At 35.6% G+C, this 25,963-nt stretch overlaps 4 protein-coding genes and 1 non-coding gene across 10 annotated transcripts; 2 read left to right on the top strand and 3 right to left on the bottom strand.

The window, feature by feature from the left end:
- The first annotated feature begins 1,888 nt into the window (after window positions 1–1,888).
- On the top strand, window positions 1,889–6,307 carry LOC133881614 (probable 1-acyl-sn-glycerol-3-phosphate acyltransferase 5). 5 transcript variants are annotated; one of them, XM_062320576.1, is made up of 4 exons: window positions 1,889–2,227; window positions 3,421–4,150; window positions 4,317–4,465; window positions 5,652–6,307. In XM_062320576.1, the coding sequence occupies exons 2-4, from the start codon at window positions 3,579–3,581 to the stop codon at window positions 6,068–6,070; spliced, it is 1,140 nt and encodes a 379-aa protein (XP_062176560.1). In that variant the 5' UTR covers window positions 1,889–2,227; window positions 3,421–3,578; the 3' UTR covers window positions 6,071–6,307. The 5 variants fall into 5 exon arrangements, with proteins under 5 accessions (XP_062176560.1, XP_062176562.1, XP_062176561.1 ...); XM_062320578.1 differs by having other exon boundaries at window positions 3,532–4,150; XM_062320577.1 differs by having other exon boundaries at window positions 1,889–2,072.
- A 500-nt stretch (window positions 6,308–6,807) lies between these two features.
- Window positions 6,808–10,949, bottom strand: LOC133881616 (UPF0496 protein At4g34320-like). 2 transcript variants are annotated; one of them, XM_062320582.1, is made up of 2 exons: window positions 10,836–10,949; window positions 6,808–8,107 (listed from the first exon to the last, which is right to left on the bottom strand). In XM_062320582.1, exon 2 carries the CDS (start codon window positions 8,088–8,090, stop codon window positions 6,966–6,968), a length of 1,125 nt encoding a protein of 374 aa, XP_062176566.1. In that variant the 5' UTR covers window positions 8,091–8,107; window positions 10,836–10,949; the 3' UTR covers window positions 6,808–6,965. The 2 variants fall into 2 exon arrangements, with proteins under 2 accessions (XP_062176566.1, XP_062176565.1); XM_062320581.1 differs by having other exon boundaries at window positions 6,808–8,197; window positions 10,836–10,930.
- Window positions 10,950–15,724: 4,775 nt separating this feature from the next.
- Window positions 15,725–16,033, top strand: LOC133881963 (putative lipid-transfer protein DIR1). The gene has a single exon (XM_062321040.1). It carries the CDS (start codon window positions 15,725–15,727, stop codon window positions 16,031–16,033), a length of 309 nt encoding a protein of 102 aa, XP_062177024.1.
- Window positions 16,034–19,163: 3,130 nt separating this feature from the next.
- LOC133882532 (dolichyl-diphosphooligosaccharide--protein glycosyltransferase 48 kDa subunit) lies at window positions 19,164–25,948 on the bottom strand. Its single transcript, XM_062321731.1, has 13 exons — window positions 25,598–25,948; window positions 25,110–25,246; window positions 24,806–24,931; window positions 24,283–24,336; window positions 24,053–24,166; window positions 22,919–22,974; window positions 22,804–22,845; window positions 21,691–21,766; window positions 21,445–21,516; window positions 21,220–21,345; window positions 20,996–21,100; window positions 19,804–19,887; window positions 19,164–19,374 (listed from the first exon to the last, which is right to left on the bottom strand). Exons 1-13 carry the CDS (start codon window positions 25,863–25,865, stop codon window positions 19,327–19,329), a joined length of 1,308 nt encoding a protein of 435 aa, XP_062177715.1. The 5' UTR covers window positions 25,866–25,948; the 3' UTR covers window positions 19,164–19,326.
- Window positions 20,346–20,476, bottom strand: LOC133882988 (small nucleolar RNA snoR137). Its single transcript, XR_009902801.1, has one exon. It is a non-coding gene; the product is annotated as a small nucleolar RNA snoR137 (small nucleolar RNA).
- Window positions 25,949–25,963: the final 15 nt, after the last annotated feature.

The raw sequence follows: 25,963 nt of genomic DNA on the forward strand, positions 1-25,963 counted from the left end.
TTCTGTGTGGCTGGGCTTCTCATATATTTATATTCATGTTGCAATTATTCCGGTACAACATTTTTTTTTGTTTTTTTGAAAAAAATTACACATATTTCTCTCAAATTACTACCGATAATTTCTCATAAATTACTAGCAAAATTTAATGTTTTTCCTAAGACAAAAATACCCTTCATAAATTTTTTTAAAAAATAAAAAAATACCAAGGGGGTGGTTCTACCACCCCCAATGGCTACTTCCATGTTTTTTCTTCATTTTTTTTTTTTTAAAAAAAAAAAGATATTTTTTGTCTTATTTCAAAAAATATAAGATCATTTTTTTTTTGCTGACCAAATAAAAAACATTAATTTTTTTTAATAGTCTAGTTCGGAGGACATTGACTATAAAATAATAGTTTTTTTGCCCCAATATTTCTCTTAAATGAAAGAGAGGAGGTGTAGGTTCTGGAATCTGGAGTGCTGGCTCACGTAGGTTCCACTTCCTAAGCAGTTTGAAGACCTTCGGGACCCGCACCACTCTCTCATTTCTGCCCGGAGTTTCTAGAATTTAAGTAGAAAATTTGAGGAGATCTAAATAAGTTTGGTATTGGCAAAAATGTTGGTATAAAAAAAAAAAAAAAAATAGATCGACAATAAATTTGTGAGAAATGCTAATGGTGTGTTTGGATATTGAGTTTTTGAAATCATAATTGAATTCCTATTCTTTTCATAAATTTCGAGACAAAAAAAAATTTTAAATTGAAAAATATTATTTTTTAATTGTAAAAAATGATTGAAAGTTTGAAAAGTTGTGTATAATGATTGGTATTGTGAAAAGTTTTGTAGAATAATAATTTATTATATATTGATTGTTTAATTAAAAAATAAATAAATATTTTTTTTAAAAAAAAAACATAATTATAATTAAAATTTAAAAAAGAAGAAGCAAAAACGGCAACCACCCCCATAGGTGACCGGGGGTGGTCGCGTGGCCACCCCCAAAGGCAGCTACCCTTCTTTTTTTTCTTTTTTTTTTTTTTAATTTTTAATTTTTTCTTTTTTCTTGATTTAAATTTTAATTATTTTATTAATTAAATATGGGACCCACGGGAGACAACTTGTCCTGCACGTGGGTCCCAGTCATCAACTCAAAGTCGAAACAATTCGGGCCTTTACTCGAGTTAATCGCAGGTTGTCAGGTTTTGAAAAAAAAAACTCGAAAAGAATCAGGATTCTTTTCGGTATCCAAACAAACCATAAAAATGTTGGTGTCCATCGATTCTTATTTTATTTTATTTTATTTTAATGAGGGTTAATTAATATTACCACATCAGTCTAATGGGACGAGGATATAATATATAGCATTGCTTTAAAAATAATGTTACTATTCACAATCATTTATCACACTTATTTTATACTGATTAACATGACGTGTTTTAAGTGACATTTCTTTTACTTTTTTAAGTATTTGAAATGAGAAGCCAATTAAAACACATCACATTAACTGATATTAAATGAGTATAAAAAATATGTAACATTATTCTCGAAAATGGGATCCTCTCCATTTTATGATTAGGGTTTAAAAATTAGTATATTTAATAGTGTATATACCACCAATATTAATACATTTTAATTTCTTTTAATAATATAACATCGTCTGCACAGCTAAATCAGCATTCAGCACCATTAAATACACTGAATTTGTAGTTGCAGTCGGAAAATGTTTTTGTGCCAATTAAACAATAAATAAAAATTTAAATTTAAATATTGTTTTTAAGGTCTCAATCAATCAATAAATAAATTATTAATTTTGCCTAAAAGTATTTTTTATCGAAAATATTTTATAATTTATTGGTAACGAAATTACGCGAGGACAAGATGTCGTTATCGGTGAACGCCATCGGCGTTATTGGTGACACTTCATTGATTTGAAAACAGAAGAAAGAAGAAGAATCTAGCGACTGGCAGGCGATTTCGTGGCAGAACTCGTAATTTGAAGCGCTTCAAGGTTCAAGCCGCCTCATAGTTGATAGCTCCACATTACCTCGGAGCGTTGTGGAAGCACCAAGAAGCGTACTTTTCCTTCTCAAATTCGTAAGCAACTCTCTCATTCCTATGACCCTGTTCACTCTAAAACCCCGTTTGGTTGCCGAGAAAATGCGCGAAATACCAGAGAGGTAAAAAGAAACCCGAGACTTCGAATGTTCGTTCATTGCTCAGAAGCTCCACCGGTCCACCTGATCCAAAAAGTAACTCAAACTCGATGGCCCAGTTAACTTTCTTTCATGCTTTGGAAAGCAAGAGCAAAGCCAAACTGAGATTCGATGTTTTGTGCACTTCACTTTTGCTTGCTTTTTTTTTTTTGGATGAATAGCTTTTGCTTGCTTTTCTCGGAGACCAAATGGGGTTTTTATATGCATTCACATTTCGTAATGGAATCTGATTCAGATCCATTGATTTCTATTTGGTTGGATCACGTTTCTCCTTGGATTAAGATTGTGATGTTCTGCATTATTACCTATTTTAGGTACTTGGGAATATACAAAGAAAGTGAAGTACTAGGTTAGGTAGAGCTTCATAATAGAAATAAATCTATGCTCTGTTTTGGGAATGTATTGGAATAGGTATCTAATTAAAGCAGTTAGATACGTATTTTTTATTTGATAAAATAATATTAATTTGATTTAGGTTTCTCTTTATCTTTTGAGTGAAGTTTTGGAATTTGGATGCCTTGTGGTTTTGGAAATGAGGAGTAAACTAATTGATTATGAGTATTTGAGTCTGAGATTCTAATAGCTTTTGCCCCTATCATTGATTGAGTTTTTTTTTTTTTTTCAGTTAATTTCTTTTGGGCCCCCCCATATGATATCGAATTTGATTTCTCTTTGTAGCTTATTAGCTTCAAAGCTCATTCAATACTTCAATGGGCTTGGATATTTATGCGGTAGAAGTGACAATCAATGGGCTAATTTTTTTTGGCGGAAATTTTAATGAAAACTAAAGCATCTGGCTGTCAAGAGCTTTCACATTTTGCAAGTGGTGCTATTTTTGCTCCTATTCCATGTTAATGAATTTCCAGTTTTTCAGCATATCATTGCATGTGAATAGACTCTTAGAACAATTTTTCTGAGCTTACCATGCATATTTATCTTGCATGACACGTTCTTATAAAAAAACATTTATCTTGCATGACATGTGACTTTGCTGAGTCTCTTCCTGGCTCTCTTTCTGCTGGATAATTCTTTAGTGTCCTGGTTCCTCCCATTCCACGGATAACTTCCTTTACATGCATTTGTTGTGCAGGCCAAAATTTTGATAAATTCCTCTCCTGTGAGGGTATTTTATGTTAACTAATACACTTCTAGATTCACACAACCTAGATTTTGTCAGCACTCAAAGCAAGACTGTGATTCATTGTATGATACCCTTGTTTCACTATCAGGAGCTTGTTCATCTACATATTCTCTTTCCACAATTGATGAGCCTATGAGACCTGATCATACCATTAAGAACATCTTAAGTAGGTACGTCATCTAAAACAAGTGGTGCACAGGTTCTGCAGCTACATTGGACGGGAGGTTGTAATTACATTTCAAGCACATGGAAGATCTTAAGCATCTATGTTCAAATGAGAAAAAAAGGCTTCGTGGTTTAACTCCACTGAGGGCGTGCAGGGGTTTGATGTGTATACTGGTGCTACTTTCAACAGCATTCATTATGTTGGTGTATTTTGGCTTTGTGAGTGCTGTTATGTTGCGACTTTTCAGCATACGTTACAGCAGGAAAGCAACGTCCTTTTTCTTTGGTGCTTGGCTAGCTTTGTGGCCTTTTCTCTTTGAAAAAATAAACAAGACTACAGTTGTTTTCTCTGGGGAAACTGTTCCTGCAAGGGAACGTGTTTTACTTATTGCAAACCATAGAACTGAGGTTGATTGGATGTACTTGTGGGACCTTGCATTGCGGAAGGGATGCCTGGGATACATAAAGTATGTCCTTAAGAGCACTTTGATGAAATTACCAGTGTTTGGTTGGGGATTTAGCATATTGGAGTTCATCCCAGTGGAGAGGAAGTGGAAGGTTGATGAATCTACCATCCGCCAAATGCTTTCCACATTCAAAGATCCTCGAGATCCCCTCTGGCTTGCTCTTTTCCCAGAAGGCACAGATTTCACGTAATATCTTGTATTTCTTCTTCTTTCTCCCTTTTTTGCTTCGATAAGACTTGGTATGATCTGTAAAGAATCTAGTAGATTTATTATGTGGGCGTATGAAGATTTTGTGGTTTTCTTTGGAAATTTTAAGATGCATAACGATGCAACCTTTGGCTGAAATTTGCAGTGATCAGAAATGCATTCGGAGTCAAAAACATGCTGCTGAAAGGGGCCTACCACTCCTAAAAAATGTGTTGCTTCCGAAAACAAAGGGCTTCTGCACCTGCTTGGAGGAGTTGAGGGGCTCTTTGGATGCAGGTTATCTTATTTGTGTGTGTGCGTAAATCTCTTAATGTTTGTTGAACCACTCTTTACTCATTATTGTTCAATAAAATTTAAGTGGAAGTGTTATAGAATTGTCCTGGGTTAGCATTTTGATGATCTATCTTGTTTTCATTCTGGTCCATGGCCGAATTCTTAGACTTCTGCTACTGCTCCCAATTTCTTTTTCTTTATTGATGCTTTCAAACCTGGAATTTCTAAAGCAACCGATGTGTATCTTGTTGATGACAATTGGTGGAAGTTAATAAAAGAATATGAGAACCATAGGAAAGTATAGATTGTTGTCTCACCTCCCTATCTCAAAAAATGTGAGCTCTGCTTGTTGCTTCCAATAGTTGTAGGCCATAAAAGAAAGCATCTGCATAAGGTTGCTTTATATCGGTTAGGAACAGTGCCTCTCATTCTTAAAACCTCTTCTTATTTTATTTATTTTTTTATTTTTATTTTTTAAAGTATTTCTCATTCTTATTATCAAAGCTTGTTGGAGGCAGTAGCCTTGTGGTTGGTTTTGGGGTTTAGTTAGACATTGGACCTTGAGATGCTTTGCAGCCATCGTGGTTTTATATTTTGAAATATTCTCTCATTGTGACTATTCATGATCAGACTTATTGTGTTTCCAGCCAAGAGCCAAGATTTTCCTGACAATTTTTGTTACCAGTATGACCTTTTAACATTTGAGATGATGAGCACAGATTCAACAGTATTTGAATTCTCAACATTACAAGAGTTTATATGCATTAGTGGGATCATTTTGCTGAATTATCAAGTTTGATTGAATTTTCTCACTTTATGGTGATACGTTTTCCATTATAGAAATGAGGGAATAAAGGATACTACATAATTGAGGTGAAAACAACTAAGCATGTATGATTTGCTTTATTGTTTGGACTCATGTCAGCGTTTCATATGAAAGGTCACTACTATTTATTTAGGAAAATGATTTGTGGGGGACAAAAAACTGTCCTCCATCCCCCTCTTTTTAATTTTTAAATAAAAAAAATTATTTTTTTGATTTAAAAATTAAAAAGAGAGTGATGGTGGACGGAAAACCATCCCCCATGTATCAGCTCTCATTTATTCAAGCTCTTACCCATACATGATTGTAAATTTTAGCAATTCATCGTTGATGGCTCTCTTGAGGTTACTCCTTAATATCTAAATGTATTTGTATTTACTGCAGTTTATGATGTAACCATTGCCTACAAGCATCGCTGTCCATCTTTCTTGGACAATGTCTTTGGGGTGGACCCTTCTGAAGTTCATATTCATGTTCAACGGATCCCTCTTGACGATATCCCGACATCTGAAGACAAGATTTCTAGTTGGTTAATGGATAAATTCTGTCTCAAAGACCAGTTACTTTCCAATTTTTATATTCAAGGCCATTTTCCTTGTCAAGGAACAGAAGGGGAACTTTCCACGGTGAAGTGCCTTGTTAATATTGTGGCAATTATTGTCTTGACCAGCATTTGTGCGTTCTTCACCTTGTTCTCCTCCATCTGGTTCAAAATGTATGTGTCTTTGGCCTGTGCTTATTTCGCAACTGCAACTTACTTCAATATACGACCACTGCCAATTTTTGGCCTTGTGAACTTATAGTGTATTGAGTATGCACCGGCAACATATACCAAAATTGAGTTCTGTTGTAATTTTATAGTAGGGCTCGGGCCCAAAGGTTAAGGTTTTTTCTTCTCAAGAATAGTTGGATCGTTGAACTTATATGCATAATTGAGACAATTTCCTAAATAGTTCACATTGTGTATGTACAATCATTGTATATTCGATAAACCCTTAAGTCGTATGTAGCTATTTGATCTTTGTATATTTGTTGTTTCCTCCCCTTGTTTTGGTTGGTATATACAATTGAGTTTCACATTGGAAAGATAACAATAATGTGAGTGGTTAATATAGCATAGTTTGGCTCAAAATCATATACTTCAGCTTTTGGGTTAAGTGTTGTCCGAAACATGCTATATTATAGTCTCACTAAAAGTTTTCTAGGGTGTCAATTTCACTAATAATTGCTTTTTCTTTGCCATTCTTTTCTCTCATCACTTTGATCACATAATGTTTGGCGCTGAAGTTTCGGCATAAACTTGTGTGGAGCTTTCCCAACCTATCCTATTGAATTGAAGAAATTTGTAATTCTTAAATGAGTGATGCAACTGATGCCAAAGGTACTGCAACTTTTATTATAAGTTCTCTTACAAACTGACACGATAGTTCATAATTTGTGAAATAATTAAACAAAAAAGTTGACCGGTCAATTTAATTAATTAGTGGATGACTTGTTAACATAAATTTTTAATCATTTCACAAATCATAAACATGTAGAATAAATGAAATCTTCTACCAGTCTTTCACTATTTTCTTAAACATGAATCCAATAGTGTGGATTAAAGATACAATCTAAGAATCAAGGAATATCATCATAATCATAAACCATAAATAGAAAAACAGTTCTAACATAACAACAGTTACCAGGGATCACAGTTTAGTTGTTGGAATGTTTTATGATCCTCTGCAGAACCACAGTTCTTGCCCTTCTAATGTCCCGGCTGCAAATATCAGCTTGCACCCCCAAATCCTCAACATTTTTCATAAACACTCCCAGCTTCTTCTTAATCTCATCTATTGCAATCTTCACTGCGTCTTCCTCGATGGCAAACTCTGCCACCTTCAAGAGCGACTCGATCTCAATTTCCAACCGGTCGATGAGAACCCGGATGATGTCCAAGTCCTTTATGGCAACATAGGTACCGACTTGCATGGAGCTAATCACTTCCTTCTGTCCTTTCAAAGCATTTTCATAGTTCTTCCACAAAGAGTCAATCCACTTTCCCATTGAGCCCACGGGGATAGAAGTAGCAGCAGCCAAAGCTGCCGCAACCGGTGGAGCAGCCATGGCTGCCGCCACAACAGAGCAAATCAACACAGCAGCAAATGTAGCAACAAAAATCATACTTGAAACTTTCCTCCAGACATGAATGTACTTAAGCTTCTTATCGAGCTTGTTCTTCCGAAGTTGCAGCTTCTCAAGCATAAGTACCTGCTGCTTATACACAGACTCAAAGATTTGGAAGAATTCTGGGGTGAAAGGGTCACCAGCTGCCTTGAAATTCTTCAACTCCTGCCTAGTCCTCGCGTACCTATTCTCTCCCACTTGAGTTTCCTCGTCAAACCTCTGAAGCGCGACTAGAATGAGCAGCTGGTTATCCCGAGCTCGCTTTACGCACTTCTCCAATGCTGTACAGAAATCCAAAGTGTGCAAGCTGTTCTCGAAGTACTCCTCGACGAGCTCAAACAGCTCCTGATTCTTCCATATATCTTTCTTGCATTCCAAGATAACCTTAACCACCTCCTGGTTCATCTCCAAGAGACATTCTGTGACTTCTTTCAAAGAATCAAACGAAAGGGCTCGTACTTCCACTCCTACAGCAAGAGAGTTGATGACCTGATTGGTTCGCGCTTGAACCGCGGTGTCGAACGACTGCAAATCCGCATCGAGCTTGCAAGCCGCCTCATAAGAGCTCAACTCAGTTGGGTACTGTAAATTCGCGGCACTGAGATTGACAGCAGAGGACGTTTCAGGGCTCTTCTTGCTCATATTGCCTCCCATAGCTTTGATTCTCGGATCTAACCAACCCAGAAAAGAACAAAAACCAGATTCAAATCCCCTGTATTTATTTAATCCTTGGAAACAACAAGCGTAACTTTCTTTCTTTGCTGCAGAGAAACTTCTATGTATAAGCCACAAATTCAACAAGCGAAAATGAAAACCCAATTTCTGAGCAAAATCTTTTATATCCCAGCTTATATATAGAATAAATACAAACCACTTCACCAAACTAAAAAAAAATCTGAACTTTCATATGCAGGGCCTTCACACTTGGCAAACCTTATCACCACAAATCATCGGCTGAAAGATATTTTAGGATTTTGAAGGCGATCGCGACCAAAAAGGATTAGTACGAGAAAAAGGAGAGAGAATTAGGAACCTTAGCAAGTAATCAAAGTAGAAATATCTTAGGACCGACAGAGAAAATGGTTTAGACAAGTGACGGGATTCGTTCAAAATAAGGAAAGAAATATAAAAGCAGGGGTGTGGGAGAAGTTGATGTGGACGAAGAACGAAGAGGCTTAAAGGGAATTAAAACCGTCGAGGACCAAGAAATATGTGGGGGGTGGGGGCAGTGGTGGTGGGGTGTTGGAGATTTGAGAATAGCTTGCACGCATCAGAAACATCAAACGCTTGGACAATCTGAAACGCGGGAAGCAATCTCTCTCTCTCTCTCTCTCTCTCTCTGCCTTTACAGTTTTAACGCGCAAAGCAACGGTTACCAAAGAGAATGAATGAATGAATGAATGTAAGGCGGCAGAGGCTTTAGCTCAAAGACTTTTTGGCAGTAACATGGAAGAATCCCACAAAGTCATTGATTTGAGAAAAAACAAGGCCATTAATTGCAGGGGAAGTCAAAAAGAAGCATACCCAAGTCTTTGATGCGAGAAAAAACAAACGCACTACTGAATGAATTGCCGAGGAAGTCACCTAAAAGATAGGCTTTGTTTGTTATTAGGTATGTTTTTTTTTTTTTTTTTTGGTCTGTTTTGAAAAAAGTGTTCTACATATGTAAGGATGAAAACAATGGATTAATGTTCCTTTTTAGTACCAATTTATTAAATCTATTTTACGGATTAGGAGACCACTTATGAGATCTACTTGGCCGGAGAAGTTGATGGGCAGCCCAATTTTTATTTGGTCAAGTAAGTCTCATAAGTAGTCTCTCACAATCACCTGCTCGAATTCGAACAGATAATTTAAGAGGATCTTAATCTCTATTTTACAGTGGCTGACGTAACGTGTTTTAAGTGATTGTGTAAATCAAAAATCAAACAGTCTAATTAATTTTTAAGCCTAAATATATAAGAAATTTTTCAAAACCAGAGGACCATAACCGTCCGTCCCCGTCCCTGGCCCCAGCCCCTGCCCCGGCTCCTTGTTCCATCCCGGTTTCGATAAATGTCTCTTATTAATGTCATTAGTCTAATTAAAGGTTAATAAATTTAATAATAATAATAATAATAATAAAATTATGTAAATGAGATGTATAAAAACATGTGTATTAATATCTAATTTGTTAATGTCCAGTTACGTGGGCTGAAATGGGACGCAAAGATCATTGTATTAACCATAATACCCACTGCTCTGGTTTGAGGATCTGTGATCGTTTTTTTTACGTTTTTATATAAATATATATATATATATATATATATATATATATATATATATATATATATATATATATATATATATATATATATATATATATATAGGATAAGCTTGAAATATATATAAATCATCATAATAAAGCATTAAATACACGCAAAGAATAATTTAATTGCACATGCTGAAAAGGGTTCCACGCAAATCAAGCTTTTTTTACTACTGTTTTAATGGAACACACTTGTTGAGAAGCTTTGAAGAAACAGGTTGCGAAGGCATATGATTGTCACTTCAACGGAATAATTGAACATAAATTGTAATAGAAGCCCTGCAATTCTTTTCTCCTTACGTTTTCCATCTCTGACCAGCTTTTTCAGATTTTTTTAGGGTTTTGCTCCAAACAATATATAATTTTTGTGTGGTGGGATGGGTTGTACATGTGACGTCCCACGTCCCTTGAGAATGAGGATATGTTTATATGTATAAACGCGCCCTTCTTGACACAACGCGTTTTAAAGTCGTGATGACCATAAACTTATAATAACTCCGTAGTTAAGCATACTTCTACAAGAGTAGTATCAGGATAGGTGACATCCTGAAAAATCTGGTTTGGGTGAGCCAAAAACAGACAATATTGTGTCATTAAGATAGGTCGTTACAGTATGAATCCGAAGTTTAACCTTCAATCGTAGATATACGAAGTGACCCTATCTTAAAGGGTTTCTCGTCATAAAAAAGTAATATAAATATATAATTTTTATATGTATTTTTAACTCACATGCTCTATTAATTCTATTAAAAACATATATCAATTTAATAAACTGAATTCAAAGAATTCTCCTGGCTCGAAATGGTAGAACACCAAAACCCCAGAAAAACGAAAAGAAGAATACAACCAGAACTCTACAGGATACCTTTGATTTACAAAGATAAGAAGGTTTAGAGATATATAAAGCCTGAAAGAATTGTTTGATAACATTTTTTTTTTCTTCTCCGATTTGTTTTTTCTTTTCAAAATTAATAAAAACATACTCAAAATTATTTTCACATTTATATCATATTTATAGAACACTTTTTCAAAGAAATAACAAAAAAAATCATGAGCAAAAACAACGAGATCAAGAAATGAAATATATATACCTGATCGCAGTTCTTGAAGCCTGGTAATATATGATCAAAAGCAGTTCGATAAAAAGTACTGGGCAGAACTCAGAGGCTGAAAGGAATAACTTGGCTAGGTGCTCTCTAGATCTCTCTCTATATATATATATATATTTGTTCTGATCTTTGAAATTCAAACGATGACTTGGTGTTCAAGAATCAATTTGCCCATTTAGTGTGCCAGTAAGAAACGAAACAAAATTACAGAAACGTACATGACTAGCATTAGTATACACTATCTAGTTTTTCTTTAATTTCCTGAATAAAAAAATATTCATTAAGCTTCAAAATTGTTAAAAATTGTGTGTATATATATTGATCACATGATTCACGTGCATAATTAAGAAGCATGGTTAACGGCATTTCTAAATAAATTTAGCATAATAATCCCAAAAAATTGCTTATGATCATTAACCCTCAAAAGTAGATTAATTGTTAGTGCGTGCAGTATTAGTTAAATTAATGAACACATTGTTTTTTATCCACATGCTTAAGTAGTTAAGTTTAAGATAATTGTTGGTTTAACAAAATAAGATCCTCTCAATTTCAAATAAAATGGATAGAATGCATTTCATGATTAAGAAATTTAAAATTTGTGCATCTAACGGTGTATATATATGAAGTCAATGTTGGCAAGTTTGTAAATAAAATAAAATAAATAAATAATGTAAAATCAAGTATATACACCGTTAGATGCACCGACTTTAAATCTTAAAAATTGAGAGAATCGTTGTCATTGATTTAACATGATATCAGAATTGAACTAAATTCATGAGTTTGAACCTGACTCTATTATTTCAGTTAATTTAAGTCTACACATGATAAGAGTATTATTGTATTAATTAAATAATTAAATTCATCATTTTTCATCCGCTTAAACTTTCGACGTAACTGATAATTTAACATAAATAATCAATTTAAATGCTTGGACGTGCCTTCGGTGCTATCACATACCAATTACCAAATACTAAAAACATTGGTGAAAAAGGGAATTATCAAATAATGGCCTTATCGTAATTTTGGTGGGAACCAGGGGTGTTTTTGGCGCTGAGAAACAAAACCAAAAAGCAAGTCGTTTTCTGAAGACAGGTCACAGGACCGCGTGCTTCGACCCACTCGCTTTTCTTGGACTCTCCAGGTGGAGAGAGAGAGAGAGAGAGAGGGGGGGCTGTTATAAATTATAATCACCAGGCCTCTAGATGACACGTAATTCTAAACTAGACGTGTCGGTGACTCATTGGTTGCCGCCTTCGGCTGATTTTGAATTCCACGCCACGTCAACAGATTCTTCTTCGAGTAATGTTTCTTACACAATTTTTGTACAACTTTTACACAACTCTAACAACTTTCTTTTAAAATCAGCCATTGAATATCTAGGACCCACATGTTGGAAAACAAATCTAATGGTTGATCATAACAAAAAGTAGTTAGAGTTGTGCAAAAGTTGTGTGAGAGTTGTGTAAGAAACATTACTCTTCTTCTTCTCACATGCTTTGTAACGCTCCGCCTCTGCTGCTTTCCATTCCTCATAGCAAGACACTACGAAATTTTCAACCATTATCATGATCTTGCTTAAATTTCCGTCAATTAACTTTACTTATTTTTCATATTTTTCATATTTATCTTATCATTATTATATAATATCATTCTAGGCTAACGTACTCTTTTTTCTTTTTCTTTTTTCTAATTTCTTTTCTAACTTTTGTTCGACTTCATCAGTACCTAAGACCATCTAAAGTTTCTTGATGCCTAAAATTAGGTTCTATAATGCCAAAACAAACTCAACTTCTGCTTAAATTAGGTAATGGGAGATATGGACTTTGAAGCAAATACAAGTATATGGGTTTTACTATAGCTAGAAGGGAAACAACAAACAATAATAAAAAAAAAAAAAAATTGGAACTAAATGCTTAAGAAAACTCTAATACCAACTACATAATAATCAAGCTGCGATACCAACTGTATAAATGTTCAAGAAAACTCTTATTATACCTCTGATACTAGAGATCGAGCCAGAAGTTCTTATGGGCAGGGGCCAATGGCCGAAATTTTTTTTTTGGTAGGAGCCGAGTAAACTAAATTTTTATTTTTACCTTATATTTTTTTTATTTTTTAGATTATTTTTTTTCCCACCTTAAAATTTTTTTTTTTTAGGAAATTTGGAGGGGACCATGGCCCTTGCCAGCCCCCCCTCCCTCCGTCCCTGTCTAATACCAATTGTAATTTTTACTGCCACATCAAGAAATTACATAAAACAAAAAATTAAGAGAAAAACTTCTATAGAGCAATTTGCTACGAGGATAGGCTCCCCTCAGCTATATATTCTTCCTTACCAGGAAAGCCTATACAAAAAGCATTCTATAGTAAAAAGTACTATTTCTTCTTCATCATGCATCTTCTTCTTCTTTTCTTTCTTTCATTCATTTTTTTTTTTTTTTTTTTCAACATTAGCATGTGCGAAACTTAGTGCACTTCTAGAGTACATAAACTAAAGCCTATGGAAAAAGTATCCTACCAATTCTGCTTTTTGGAAGGCTTCGTTATTGCGTAGGAAAATGTTATAGCAGCCTTTGTAACATATAAGGCTATCTCTAGCGGTTAGAGTTAAAATAGCTATTCAAAAAGTATCAATCTCTACTTTAACTACTGATTTTCTTAAAATCACTCAAACAATAATCTCTATTCCACACTTCATTTTCTTTAAATAATATTTTTTAATATTTTTTATTGTTTTATTTTCTTTCTCTCCCTCCTCCCTCTCTCTCTCTCTCCGGTCACTCCTCATCACCGGTGGGTTCACCAGAATTCCACACCCAATCAACTTCCGGCCAAAACACTCTCCGATCACTCCTCCTCGCCAGTGGATTCACTAGAATTCCACACCCAATTAACTTCCGGCCAAAACAACAACAAACACCGATTATCTCCAAAATTTATCAAACCCAAATTCACAAATCCAACAAGAGATTCACACACACGGCCGGAAGTTCACAACACAGCCAACACACACACAACCGAAATTACTAACTCCACCACAGAGAACACACCAAATCGGCCAACTAAGGAAGAATCCACAGAAAATCTCCTTTCGCCGGAAATCACCCTTCAACCGTTGGACGACGACCCGCGATCCACAAGAAAATCGGCGCCTCTGCTTGCCAAAAAAATCGGCGCCTCTCCTTGGTCGACCCACCTTTCTCAGATCTCCTTCTCTCCGATTCTTCTCCTTCCTTCTTCGTCGAACCCTAAGCAAGGAAGTGGGGGACATGCGGGATTGAAAGAGAGGGATTGCAGATGAGAAGTGAGCGAGCGAGAGAGAGGCTGAAGTGGGGAGATGGTGAGAGAAAGAGAAAATATAATATAATATAAAAATAACCGATGAACAGTGAATAGCCAGTAGTGGGTATTTACTGTTGATGAAGTTAAGAAAAAAGCTAAAATGACTACTCTGTTGGATGAAGAAAAAGAGGCAAAAATATTCAAATTTGACTTTTTGGTTAAAATAGAGTTTCTACTGGAGATGGCCTAAGATATGGCCATATGACATTGGTGGGGAGGAGGTAAAGGTTAGACACATGATTTTGATATGTGCTTTTTAAAATGTACATAAAAATCACATGCTCGGTTAATCCTACTAAAAATATAGTTAAAAAAAATTACATATTTTAATGACATATATATAACTTTGTCCGGGGTGAGAATAATGATTGAATAAAATCACTATTTAGAACAAAAATGAGAAAACCTGCTAAGAAGTGGTTAAGCCATTATGGGTTTTTGTCTATGTGTTTGAAAAAAGTGTTCAATGTGACATAAAGATGATCAAACAATTTTCTTTTTGAAAAAACAGTATTTTTATGTGTTGGGTTATTTGCTTATTAATGGCTTTAATTAACTGATGAATAGAAAACAAAGTCGTTAACAAAGATGACCAATATTTTCCATTTTTTTTATTAACTTTGATTCAAGTAGAGAGAGAGAGAGAGCAGAAATTGAAGTCACGAGCCATTGCATTGGCCAACTTTCCTATATATCCATCCAATGGAAATGGCAAAAACCCTTTCCATGGACTATAAAATAGTTTAAAGACAATCCGGACAAACATCCCCACAAAACACCAATCCCTTTACACCACTAAAATGTCCGCCCGTGACACTCCGCCCATTGTATTCCCAATATTTGGCTAACTCCCAAATCTATGTCACGAGCCTTCGCCTATTTTTGCGGCCTTCTAGGTCAAACCTAATTACTCACATTTTTCACTTCCCTCATAAATCCCCCAATTACATGCAATGACCAAAGTTTCCGAAAAGAAAAATGTTATACACCATATTTTTCTTTTGTTTTTATCTCATTTTGTTGCTGTCAAATCGTCTCTGGATCGGTCATTAGCAAAATATGATAAAAGTGATCCAGGTGTATAACATTACTCTTTGAAAAATGTTTACGATGATATAGTTTAAAAGTAACGTTATTTAGTAGACTGTTATACGACTATCATACAACTGAAATGAATGATTTTTTTACAAGTGCGTGCTGATCAAATGAATGATTTTTACTGCCGCATCATCAAGTTATATGGTAATCGTTTAATTGTTTAATCTCATTCTTACTTTAGTTTGTAAAAAAACTTGGATATATTACCTTAAATATATATAGCAACACTCTAAAAAAAAGACTTACATGTCAATACAATCCACATTATTGACCTATACAATGACATGTCACAATACGATTGGACAAAGTGGGGAATTTAAGGGCAACCACAAATCCCCGTATATGTGGTCAGTGGTCACCCTGCTGGCCTATATATAAGGCCAACGCACCCATCACTCTCTCCACCCCAACAAAGAGTGAGTTTGAGAGACATGGAAGGATGCAAAAAGGTTGTCCTTGTGGCGCTGGTTTTGGCCTTGGCCATTTTGTCTGAGCCCATGCTGGCCAATGCTCAGACACTATGCCGCATGACCAAAGAGGGTCTTAAGGCATGTCAGCCATCCGTCAACGGCCCAAACCCTGCTCCTCCCTCGGCCGCGTGCTGCTCGGCTCTTTCCAACGCTGACATGCAATGCCTTTGCCTTTTTAAGAACTCCAGGCTGCTGAATCTCTATGGAATTGACCCCAACCTCGCCTTGGAGCTCCCCTCTAAATGCAATCTTCCTCAAACCCATTGTTAAAAATCACTGATCCTGTGCAATAACATTGTCCTATTACATTGAAATAAGGCAGACTCATGTGAGAGTTTGCCCGGGTCTCATCTTCTCGGACAGCCCGTAGGCACGGATCAGTAGCTTTTCTGGATCTTGTTTCTGCTTCTGCTTTGTTATGGTTTTGCATTGCTTTCAACTGGTTTGTTTGTAGTTTTTATGTTTTAATTTGGGGTTGTATGTCTTGCTTTTACGTTGTGATGTACTAAATATTCTTGTAAAATTAATGCATGGTTTGCTTTCTTTGAATCTTCATGGCCTCCAACTATATATATATATATCTCACGCTCAAGTTTGTTCCGAGCCATCGTTCTTTTTCCACTCCTAGCTACAAGTTCTACATCGGTATATAAGAGTTATATATCTTCATGTTCAAATGTAAACAAGTTCTTTTGAACGGGAAAGGAGAGAGAGAGAGACAGAGACAAAGGAAACAAAGAGGCAAAGGATGCATGGAAGATGATCGATCATGAAACTTAATTGGAACCTGGGCTATATACTGTTAGTGTTAAACAAAGTTTTTAGTAGAATCCCTTGGGTAATCATATTTTGAGGGAATAGATCGAATTCTTTTCATTTAAAGTGAAATGGAGATAAATTACTTCATAGTTTAGATTAGATTTTACAACATTTAACGGTATTCATATTGCCACGTCATTTAAAAATTTTAAATGATGTGACAATATAAGCAACATATATACCGTTAGATTTTGTAAAATCTAATATGGACCATAAAATTTTTCTATTTCACTTTTTTCTTTTTTTCTTTTTTCTAATTGAATAAGGGAAATGTTACAAGAGATGATCTTTCCCACTTCTGATCCAAAAGAAAAAAATAAGTGGACGATCCTATAAATGAAAAAGGGTGGGCTCCCAACAAATTACAATAGACTCAAACCAAACTAAAACAGTGATGAAATAATTACAAAGGGTAGAAAATGTGTTAAACAAGTGGCATAGTCCTCTTAAATGACCGCACAAGGCGATTAAAAAAGCTAAAGGGGTACAGAGTAAGGCAAGCCCATATATACTCCCACTTGGGAACAACAACAACCATCCGAAATAAGTGAAGTGATAGAAGCACTGAAATAGTCTAAATTTGAGACTGCAAAAAAGAGAGGCACCAACACACACCCACCAACGCTGGGGAGAAGACGACGAACATTGAGGAAAAAGCCACCAGCTCGGTAAAGAAGCCAAGACACCAAGATAGCGGATTCGGGTGGGATAATTAAGTTGTACATGACGGCGGATAAAACCTCAAGAAAGGTGAGAAAGGCTAGAGAAACCTCTAACCAAACAACAACGTAAACAAAAATAAACATAAAGGAAAGAGGAGGAGAGGAGGGAAGAGTTGATATCCTTCCGTCCTTTTGGAGCCGATTCTAAAAAGAGAGAGAAAATATGGGTAGGAGAGAGAAACATAGAAAAAAATCTCTTACCTTCCGCTATTGCTGCATAATCTGACCTCCATATATTTCACTTAAAAATGAAAGGATCAAGTTGGGTGAATCATTAATAAATTGGATGGATATTAAGTTTTGCATTGGTTATATGCTAAATAGAATCAAGCTATATATATAGATTATCTTTGGAAAGTTTCAATTGTAATTATACTTCTTTTTAACTTAATTAGTGCAAATGCTATTAGTGTTTTTTTTTTCGACATCATTGTAATCCAACAATCCAAAATTCATAACCTGCCAGGCTGCCACCACCCTTTATGCAATCAACAATGGCCATTAAAAATAAAAAATAAAAAAAATTACAAGTTATTTTTTTCCAAAACTAAAAAATAAACAATGTGTCTGCCGGTAGTGATTCAAGGCCTGGTCACCAGTTTCGCTGATTAATGCTTTGTTATCACTTTGAGGTGTTTACTTAGTAACTTCGCCATACATCCATTTTTCATTTTCTTTTTTCCTGTTTTTCTTTTCCTATTTTGAGATTTTGATTAAACTTGGGAGTTTGGAAAGGGGTTTTCTGAAATCTACATTTTTTTTTTTTTTTGTTTTTTTTTGTTTTTTGTGTGTGAATGAGATCATTCGTGGATTGGACGGAAAACGAGAAATTGGTATCAATAAGAACCAAAAAAAAAAAATGAAATCAAATTTTAATGTGTTGGTGATAAACAGTCTAAAAAGTCATGATGAAGAAGCTAAAGAAAGATCAACTTCTCCTAATTGATGTTTGAAGGCTACTGCTATGGACTTTACCCTGGAGGAATTTTATGCAGCTATCCTTAATCTGCTGAGTTTACTTGAAAATTTTCTGCGACTACCCTGAATCCAATCAGTCGGTTTGCTAAGGAGTTCAATGTTTGAACTTCCATCTAATTTACTCCACTTTATTTCCTCCCTTTTTCTTTTGGGGTATAAACAATTTTATTACCAAAAACCAGTCTAAGTTCGAAATCTGTGTTTTTTAAATTAGCACCTGTGTGATTTTAAAGATTAAATGACGATTTTACTAAACATGTAATTGTATTTTTTTAAAATTATAAATTCAAATAAACCTTTAAAAAACTCTCTCTCTCTCTCTTTTTTTTCTTAATTCAATCTATTAAATTGATATTTATTTTTAGAACACATAATTATAACATATATTAAAATATTAATCTTTTAAAAAATGTATGTAAAAATTGCATAATCTAAGATCAGTTATAAAAAGACCTCTAATTTTGAGGAAAACTTTCATCCTCACAAGCTAGACCAACTAAGACAGCTGTCTCTTAAAGTTAAAGAGAGCACACCTCACGATAAAACTAATCTCCAACAAGCCGATAGCGTAAGGCACAGGAATAATGCTACTCTCGGAAGCTGCTCGAGGGTCTACATGGTCGTAGTTTTCATTTTAGTATCTTACGGCCACAATGTCATCTTTATGAGGTTCGGCTTGCATCCTATTATTATACAAATAATAAGACAAGAAATGTTATTGAATATGGACGGTCAAGACTTCCCCCCCAGCATTGAGTGAATTTGTGCTAAAAATAGTTGGCTTTAAATTTTAATCCGGACAGTCCAGGATGAAAGCCGCATTTGTTGAGGCCAGTAACTGAAATCAGCATCAGTGATTACAACTAAAGAAACAAATAATGTGATGGTGGTAAATGCATTTTCTTAGACCAACTAATCAAAGTGACGTATCCATAATATCATTAGCATCCACACGATATGATTGCTCAAAACAAAATTTCCAATCTGAAAAATTGGCTCTCAAATAGCGATGGTAAATAGTCCCCACATCTAACGGTGCTAAAGCTACTTGTTGTATAGGTGGACGCCAGTCAAGATGAAGAAACCTGCCATCTGCATCAAAATTTAAATTTCCATATTAAAATTCCAGAGAGAGACATTAAACTCATGAGACCATATCAAAATTGTAACATCAAACTCTGACATTGTAATCTTCAACCCCGTTAGACGAGACGTGTTATGACATACTAGGCAAACGCACGTCCCCAGGTAGGGCTGACTAGGGAACAAACTACTTGTAAACATCTTGAGCTTGGCTCATAAATCTGCTTGTTTATCTTTCCAACAATACTATCTAGGTTTATGCTTGAATTTCAAGCTCAATTGCATAATAAGCCAAGTTGGAGTAAATTGTTCGCTATGGAATCAAAACTTCTGCACAGCCCAATTGAAGTTGAACCAGGCCAAGTTCAAAACTTTTAGAACTCAATCCCCCAGTTGATAGACAAGATTGACCAGAGAGAGAGGGAGAGAGTCTCGTACCATTGAAAATGCTGCCCCGTAATAGGGATAAGCTGCTGGTATAAATCTTTCGTATTCATTGTGCCTATAGGGCCGGACAGGAATCTGCAAATCGAAAATTTCACATATCATATAGTATGTGTAGAAAAAGGCACTTCTACATTCTACCGGAGAATCACACTTGCAAGCATTGTCAAAGGCATCAATCAACCAGCAGATGCGTTGTTTATTCTTTAGATTGGATTTCAAAATGCTTAGACCTTAATTTTCATCTTGTTCACAGTAACTTTCCCTATGAGAAAGAAAGAAATATCAAGTGGGAAGGCAAAGATCACGACTCTGGTTCTATATTATTTTCAAGTTTTGACCAAGACATGAAGTGAGGATTAAATTCTTTGCAAGATGGTCATATATAAGAAAGTTGAAATATGACAATAGCAAGGAAGTAGAGCTGAAACTAACAATACCAATGGAAGTAACAGGATGTTTGAACCATTTGGATTCTATGAAAACCAAGAACCTTTTTTATTTTATTTTTAATAAGTAAGAGAAAAATGAGATGAAAATGTACCAGGAGACAGGTAGCACAGTGCAACAAAAAAAAAATACACAGCGCTGTTTAATACTGGCAAAGATTAGTAACATGAACATCCTCCACTTTGAAACAAGGGAGAGTTCACCAGTAAGAAGCAACACCCTCCTAACGCATATGATACTAATAAATAATTGCCTCAAAAACAATGTCACAGCCCAACCATGAAACAAACTACGACCAACCAATGATGCGTAGCTGCTTGTTATGTAAAAGAAAAATGGTTGGATTTGGCTTTGATTTACGCTTTCGTTGACGCATCCTTCTGGATTTATACCCACTGAAGAACGCAACGCCTATCGAAAGCGACGAGCCTCGATTGACAAAGAAAATAAAGAAATTCAGAGATTAGCGCGACAAAAATTGAGGGAAGGATTTAGAACGCAAAGACCATCCTTGAAAGTATAGTGTTTCATATTCTTGTCTATAGCCACTCTTTCACTCAAACAGAATCCTACCGGTTCAATTGGGTGCAGATAGCATCAAGCATGGTCAGGAAGCTATCTTTACTTCATAATTCCACAATAGGATCCATTGCTCTAGAACGTTATTTGACATACAATTCTGTGTAATAATTTATTTTAAGGTCCAACAGTTTAAAATACAAAGTATATTATATACCTGCTTTGACAGAGATAAGCTTGTGTATCCTAGCCTTTGGTACTCAACCTTGAACTGGAAAACCCCGTAAACATCTGGAACCTTAAATGCTGTAAAATACTGACCCTGCAAGAAAACATAATTATAATTATTAGTGTTCGTTCCAACCAAAAAAACAAAAGAAGCGTTCATAGAAACCCAGCCAGTGAAGTCACAAGCAACTCTTGACCTAATTGATGAAGTACCTTCTTGTCAGTGGATAAATTCTTCAGAACATAAGGACTCATCATGTAAAACTGCACTTGAACGTCATCAGCTACATATGGTTCCCAACTTGAACCAGACCACTCATAAATCTCAACCGAATATTCCTTCAACCAGATTTAAAACGTGAGTGGTAGACAAAACCTTTTCTTTTCAATTAAAAGTAGGTTATATTCAAAATACATGAAAACTGAAGGTAAAATTACCAGGTCATCGTTGATCCTATACATGGCAGGTTCATCAGCCTCCCCAGCTTTATTGTGTCTTACATTCACAGACTATTAATAAAACCGTCTTAATATGATGAAGCAGTAAACAATTAAAAAGTATTCTAACCAACAGATGACACAAGATATTCTCAATCATCCAATAAGCCAACCACATTTGTTTTTCCTAAACCTCATTCTGAAAGAACTACATACAAAAGATTTCAACTACAAAAAGAAGCTGACCTTGAGATGCCCTCTTTCATGGAAAACCCATTTGCTAAGTTCAGTGAAAAACTGCTCATTACCCGATTTCTCATGCCTGTTACCACAAAATATATATCATCAATTTGGCATTCCAAAATCAGATGAACTATTTGTAGTATCAAAAAGAATACGCATAAGATACAGACACAAACATATATATAAATCAAGATCCCATTTCCATGGGTTCCAGATATTGATAAAAAAAAAAAAAAAAAAAAAAAAAAAAAAAAAAAAAAAAAAAAAAAAAATTCTTACTTCTACAAAAACTTGCAACACAAACAAGGATTGCCATTACTATTTCTGGAAAAGATGTTTCAGATTGAGAGAGAGGGCTGAGAAGCTCAATTTCTACACCCCTAAAAAAACTTCAATTCGCAGTTAAGTCATGCCATGATTTTTCCCTGTAATATCTATAGTTGTATCAGCGCGTTCCTATTTACAGCCAAATAACCTGACTACAGTAATCTCCATATGAACCAACAGCTCTATCAGTAACTGTAAGGGTGTTACACTAGCCCTTTCTGGAATAGGATATTGAGAAGGTACAACCTTCCCCCCTCTTTCACAACTCGTGTACCTGGTCAGCCTGATCATTCCTTTAGATTTCACTCTCTCACCAGGAAAGCCACATGAAGAAGTTGGCCATGAGTCATCCTTTTGGCTTCCAGATCCTCTTCCAATAACTTGGATTTAGCACTGAATTTGCACCATTTATACAAATAATATACCGCATGCTCATTGAATAAGGTACAGTTTGTTAACAGTACAGTAGCTTCATCTCCAATAGAAAATTATTCATATTCTTTAATTTATCAATAGATTACATGGCAGATAAAAGATGTACAAACTGCCAATAACAAAAATTTAACAAATATGACCAGGAGATCAGTTCAAATTCTCAATTCAGCAATTCAACAAGTCTCAGTTTTTAAGCCAAAGATTTCACAAGTATCATTAAGCATGGTTAGCATTGAAAAGATTGTAGAGACATTTGGATCCTGGCAATTCAAAATTGTCAGATATCTACGCAGGCTTCCCTACAGCCTACCACATATCAGACACAAAACGAAGGCAAGTCAAACATTCACTCACTTAATTCGACTCCCAGCCTTCTGGACCCCAGATTTGAAGAATCTGAAAACAAAACCATTTCTGTCAATAGAAGACATACAACCAAAAAAACTTGGTCAACCAGCAGAATACATACCGATTGCTGAACATATTTAATGAGCCAGAGATCAAAATTCGAGCATTGTTTCTAGCCTGCAACAGAAAAGAGCTGAACCTGTTTATATTTTACAAAGATAGCAATTGCACTAACATTATCCATGAAAAGGTATCAAAACAACCTGTAATGCTATTGGCAACAAAGGTTTTCATATACATCGTAAGTTAGTCAGACACACACAAGTCCTTTATCAAAAGTCACTAACACGACCAAATTTTGCAACTTTTGAACACAAATAAACATGCCACTAGGGTAACATCTAGCAGGCCAACAATCTCCAACTGTTTATAGATTTTCTAGAAAAATTAGGGGTAGGAATTCTTTCGGTTGGATAATATGCCATTTTATGTTAAAGGAACCTGTTCTTTGATTTGAACATGGGAAGTAAGCAGGTAACACAGAGGATCAAAAGAAAAGTCCAGTAGACAGGTCAAATATCAGAGGAAGCTCCCATGCTCATAAAGCAAACGAGAGAATGTGGATTCAGTACATGCAACATGTAAGATGAGAGTTGAATTCAATTTCTATCAAAGTTCTCTGCAAAGTGGTGATGCGATTGCAAGTAATTCTATGTTCCACGAGAGATCTAAACACAAAATTATGCTAATTGCCGGTTGTTATTTTGCCCGATATTGATAATGAGAAAAAGAGTCACTTCATATGTTTATGCAGGCTGGGCCTTTCTTTTGTATCCAGAAAGCCACTTCAAGGAAGTAAGAAAAGCTGCGATGAGCTTTATCTTAAGGCTCCAGTGTAACAGTGAGATGACCTTACTGAAGCACTGGCATGAAAAATGACAAATTATGAAATTTCTATGGAACTCTACAATATTGATACACTTCACTTGAGAAGGTGCATTGTTGTCAATAACATTATCAGGAGCATAACAGTTACTTCATAATAACCAAAAAGAAGATTAAGAGCTTATTAGAGCTGAGTAAACTAAATACTAAAATTATATTCTTCTCCTTCCCATGCATACTCAATTCATCTAACAAAGTACAGCAATGATATATTAAAACAAGAAGGAACAATAAAAGCAGTAACAGACTTATGAAGACAAATAATTAAGTGAAAGAGCATATGAAAATGGAGATTTGAGTGCCAACATACCTGCAGAATAGAAACTAAAGAGATAGCAGATCCAGTGAGTGATGGAGAATTTGACAGCTTGGTCTTTGGATTGGCAGAATATGCTGAAGGAGAAGCTGAGAGAACTTTCAGCACCTAATAATGTGCAGAGGACAACATGGGAAAAGCATATAAGCAATTAAGTTGAACTATTTTGATAAGCATTTATTGCTTGTAGTTTTTGAAAAGCATGCAAGAGCGACACATCTTACCAGGCTATTGGCAGGATTTAATGAATGGCCAATTCCTTGGAATAGTACAGGAGCCTGCCACACATTTATCCGAACATTAATCAAAAGTGAGTTTTGATTATCACAGCCACTGATAATGTACAATGACTTGGGATAATAGGCAAGTGGTTGCAAAAGAACATTAAAATTGAGCATAGCTGCTATGAAATGTAGTGAAATTTCATGACTAGAGTCGTAGGCTGGTAATTGCAAAGCCTATTAAACTATAAGGTGGGGCAAATTCAAGGAACAAACTATATTATAAAACTTGTGGAGATGTAGTGGTTATAATACTAATTCCATCTTAAAAAATACAAACAAACAAGAATTAAGAACTTAAAAACAGCTCAGAAAACTTTACACATTCATTAGATAGCTCATTGAAAATTATATATCTGCACAGACTAAACGTATAGCATCAAAATACAAGTGCCTATAAGTTGTGCATCATTGTGTGAAATCTAACTGGATGACTAGTATCGACAACGTCAGAGCCTGCACTTGCCTCAATTTTCTTGCCTCCCAAAATTACATCAGCCTTAATGAAATCATCACTAGCAATCAAAGTATGGTCTCCTTCAGTTTCTGAAACTGCATAGCTTGTGTGATCAATAACCGTAGCTGTAGGGTCCTGTACCAAGAATAATTTAAAAATCACAAAAATAAGGAAACTAAGTTAGTTAATTAGTGAAATTTTTAATTAAAATACAAAACTTGACCACAAGGCAACACGTATATACTGGATGGAATTGAATTGTCGAGCAAAGAATAATTTTAGTTGGGATAATTCTAAATAAACTAATACACACCTCATCGAAATCAACTCCACACTCGGTGGCAATTTCTCTGATTAGATCAGATGCATTAGTATCAGCCACGATAATTAAATCATGACCCGAATCAACAAAATCCAGTATAGCAGCCAAATCAACGGATCCTCCAAACCCTATAAAATTTGATACAATAGATTTATAAAAAAACCAAAATGCCTCAGAATTCCAAACGTTCAAACATAATCCTCCATGAATCATCAAATATAAATATTGAATTAAAGAAAAAAGGACAAGCAAACAATGAAAATTCAGCTCAAATCGCTACTGTTTGGTTGCTGAGAGAATGTAAGGAAAATAAGTTCAAACTCAGAAACTCGAGGTTGACCTCCAGTCAACCAAGACCAAAGCAACAACATTCTCTCAGTTGAGCCCTGAGATCCAAATTTGGACGTCATTTCGCTCATTTTCTCAGAAACCAAACAGATCAATAAACGAAATTGGGCAAAAAAAAAATAACTACTTACGCTCTGTCGTAGGGCAAAACAAGATTAGGCCGTCGTATAGGTACTGGCCGTAACGCTGAAGGGCGATCTTGGGGTCGTCAGCGAGCTTGAAATCGAGGTCAAACTCGCGGGACTGGAGGGACTTGAAGAAGTCGGAGTGCGAGGACTTGAGGGCGAGGTCGTCGAGCAAGACGAGGACTCGGCGGCTAGAAGGGCTCTCGGGAGAGAAGGAGGTGCAGAGAAATGGGAGGAGAGGGATTAGGGTTAGGAAGAGGAGGAGCTTCGACATGGCTGGTGTAAGGGTTTTGGGGGAAGCAGACTCAGCAGAGTGTGCGGGGATGAGAGTTTACAGTTAGATTGGAAAATGAAATGGGGAGGTAGGGGAGT

The sequence above is a fragment of the Alnus glutinosa genome, chromosome 11 (assembly GCF_958979055.1).
Source record: "Alnus glutinosa chromosome 11, dhAlnGlut1.1, whole genome shotgun sequence".
NCBI classification, from domain to species: Eukaryota; Viridiplantae; Streptophyta; class Magnoliopsida; order Fagales; family Betulaceae; genus Alnus; species Alnus glutinosa.

Coding starts and splice junctions, on each gene's coding strand:
- LOC133881614 (XM_062320576.1), top strand. CDS start 3,579: ATGGAAGATCTTAAGCATCTATGTTCAAATGAGAAAAAAAGGCTTCGT. Junction 4,151..4,316: donor CCAGAAGGCACAGATTTCAC/GTAATATCTTGT, acceptor TGAAATTTGCAG/TGATCAGAAATGCATTCGGA. Junction 4,466..5,651: donor AGGTTATCTTATTTGTGTGT/GTGCGTAAATCT, acceptor TATTTACTGCAG/TTTATGATGTAACCATTGCC.
- LOC133881616 (XM_062320582.1), bottom strand. CDS start 8,090: ATGGGAGGCAATATGAGCAAGAAGAGCCCTGAAACGTCCTCTGCTGTC.
- LOC133881963 (XM_062321040.1), top strand. CDS start 15,725: ATGGAAGGATGCAAAAAGGTTGTCCTTGTGGCGCTGGTTTTGGCCTTG.
- LOC133882532 (XM_062321731.1), bottom strand. CDS start 25,865: ATGTCGAAGCTCCTCCTCTTCCTAACCCTAATCCCTCTCCTCCCATTT. Junction 25,247..25,597: donor GTTTTGCCCTACGACAGAGC/GTAAGTAGTTAT, acceptor CAAATTTTATAG/GGTTTGGAGGATCCGTTGAT. Junction 22,846..22,918: donor TTAAATATGTTCAGCAATCG/GTATGTATTCTG, acceptor TTTTGTTTTCAG/ATTCTTCAAATCTGGGGTCC.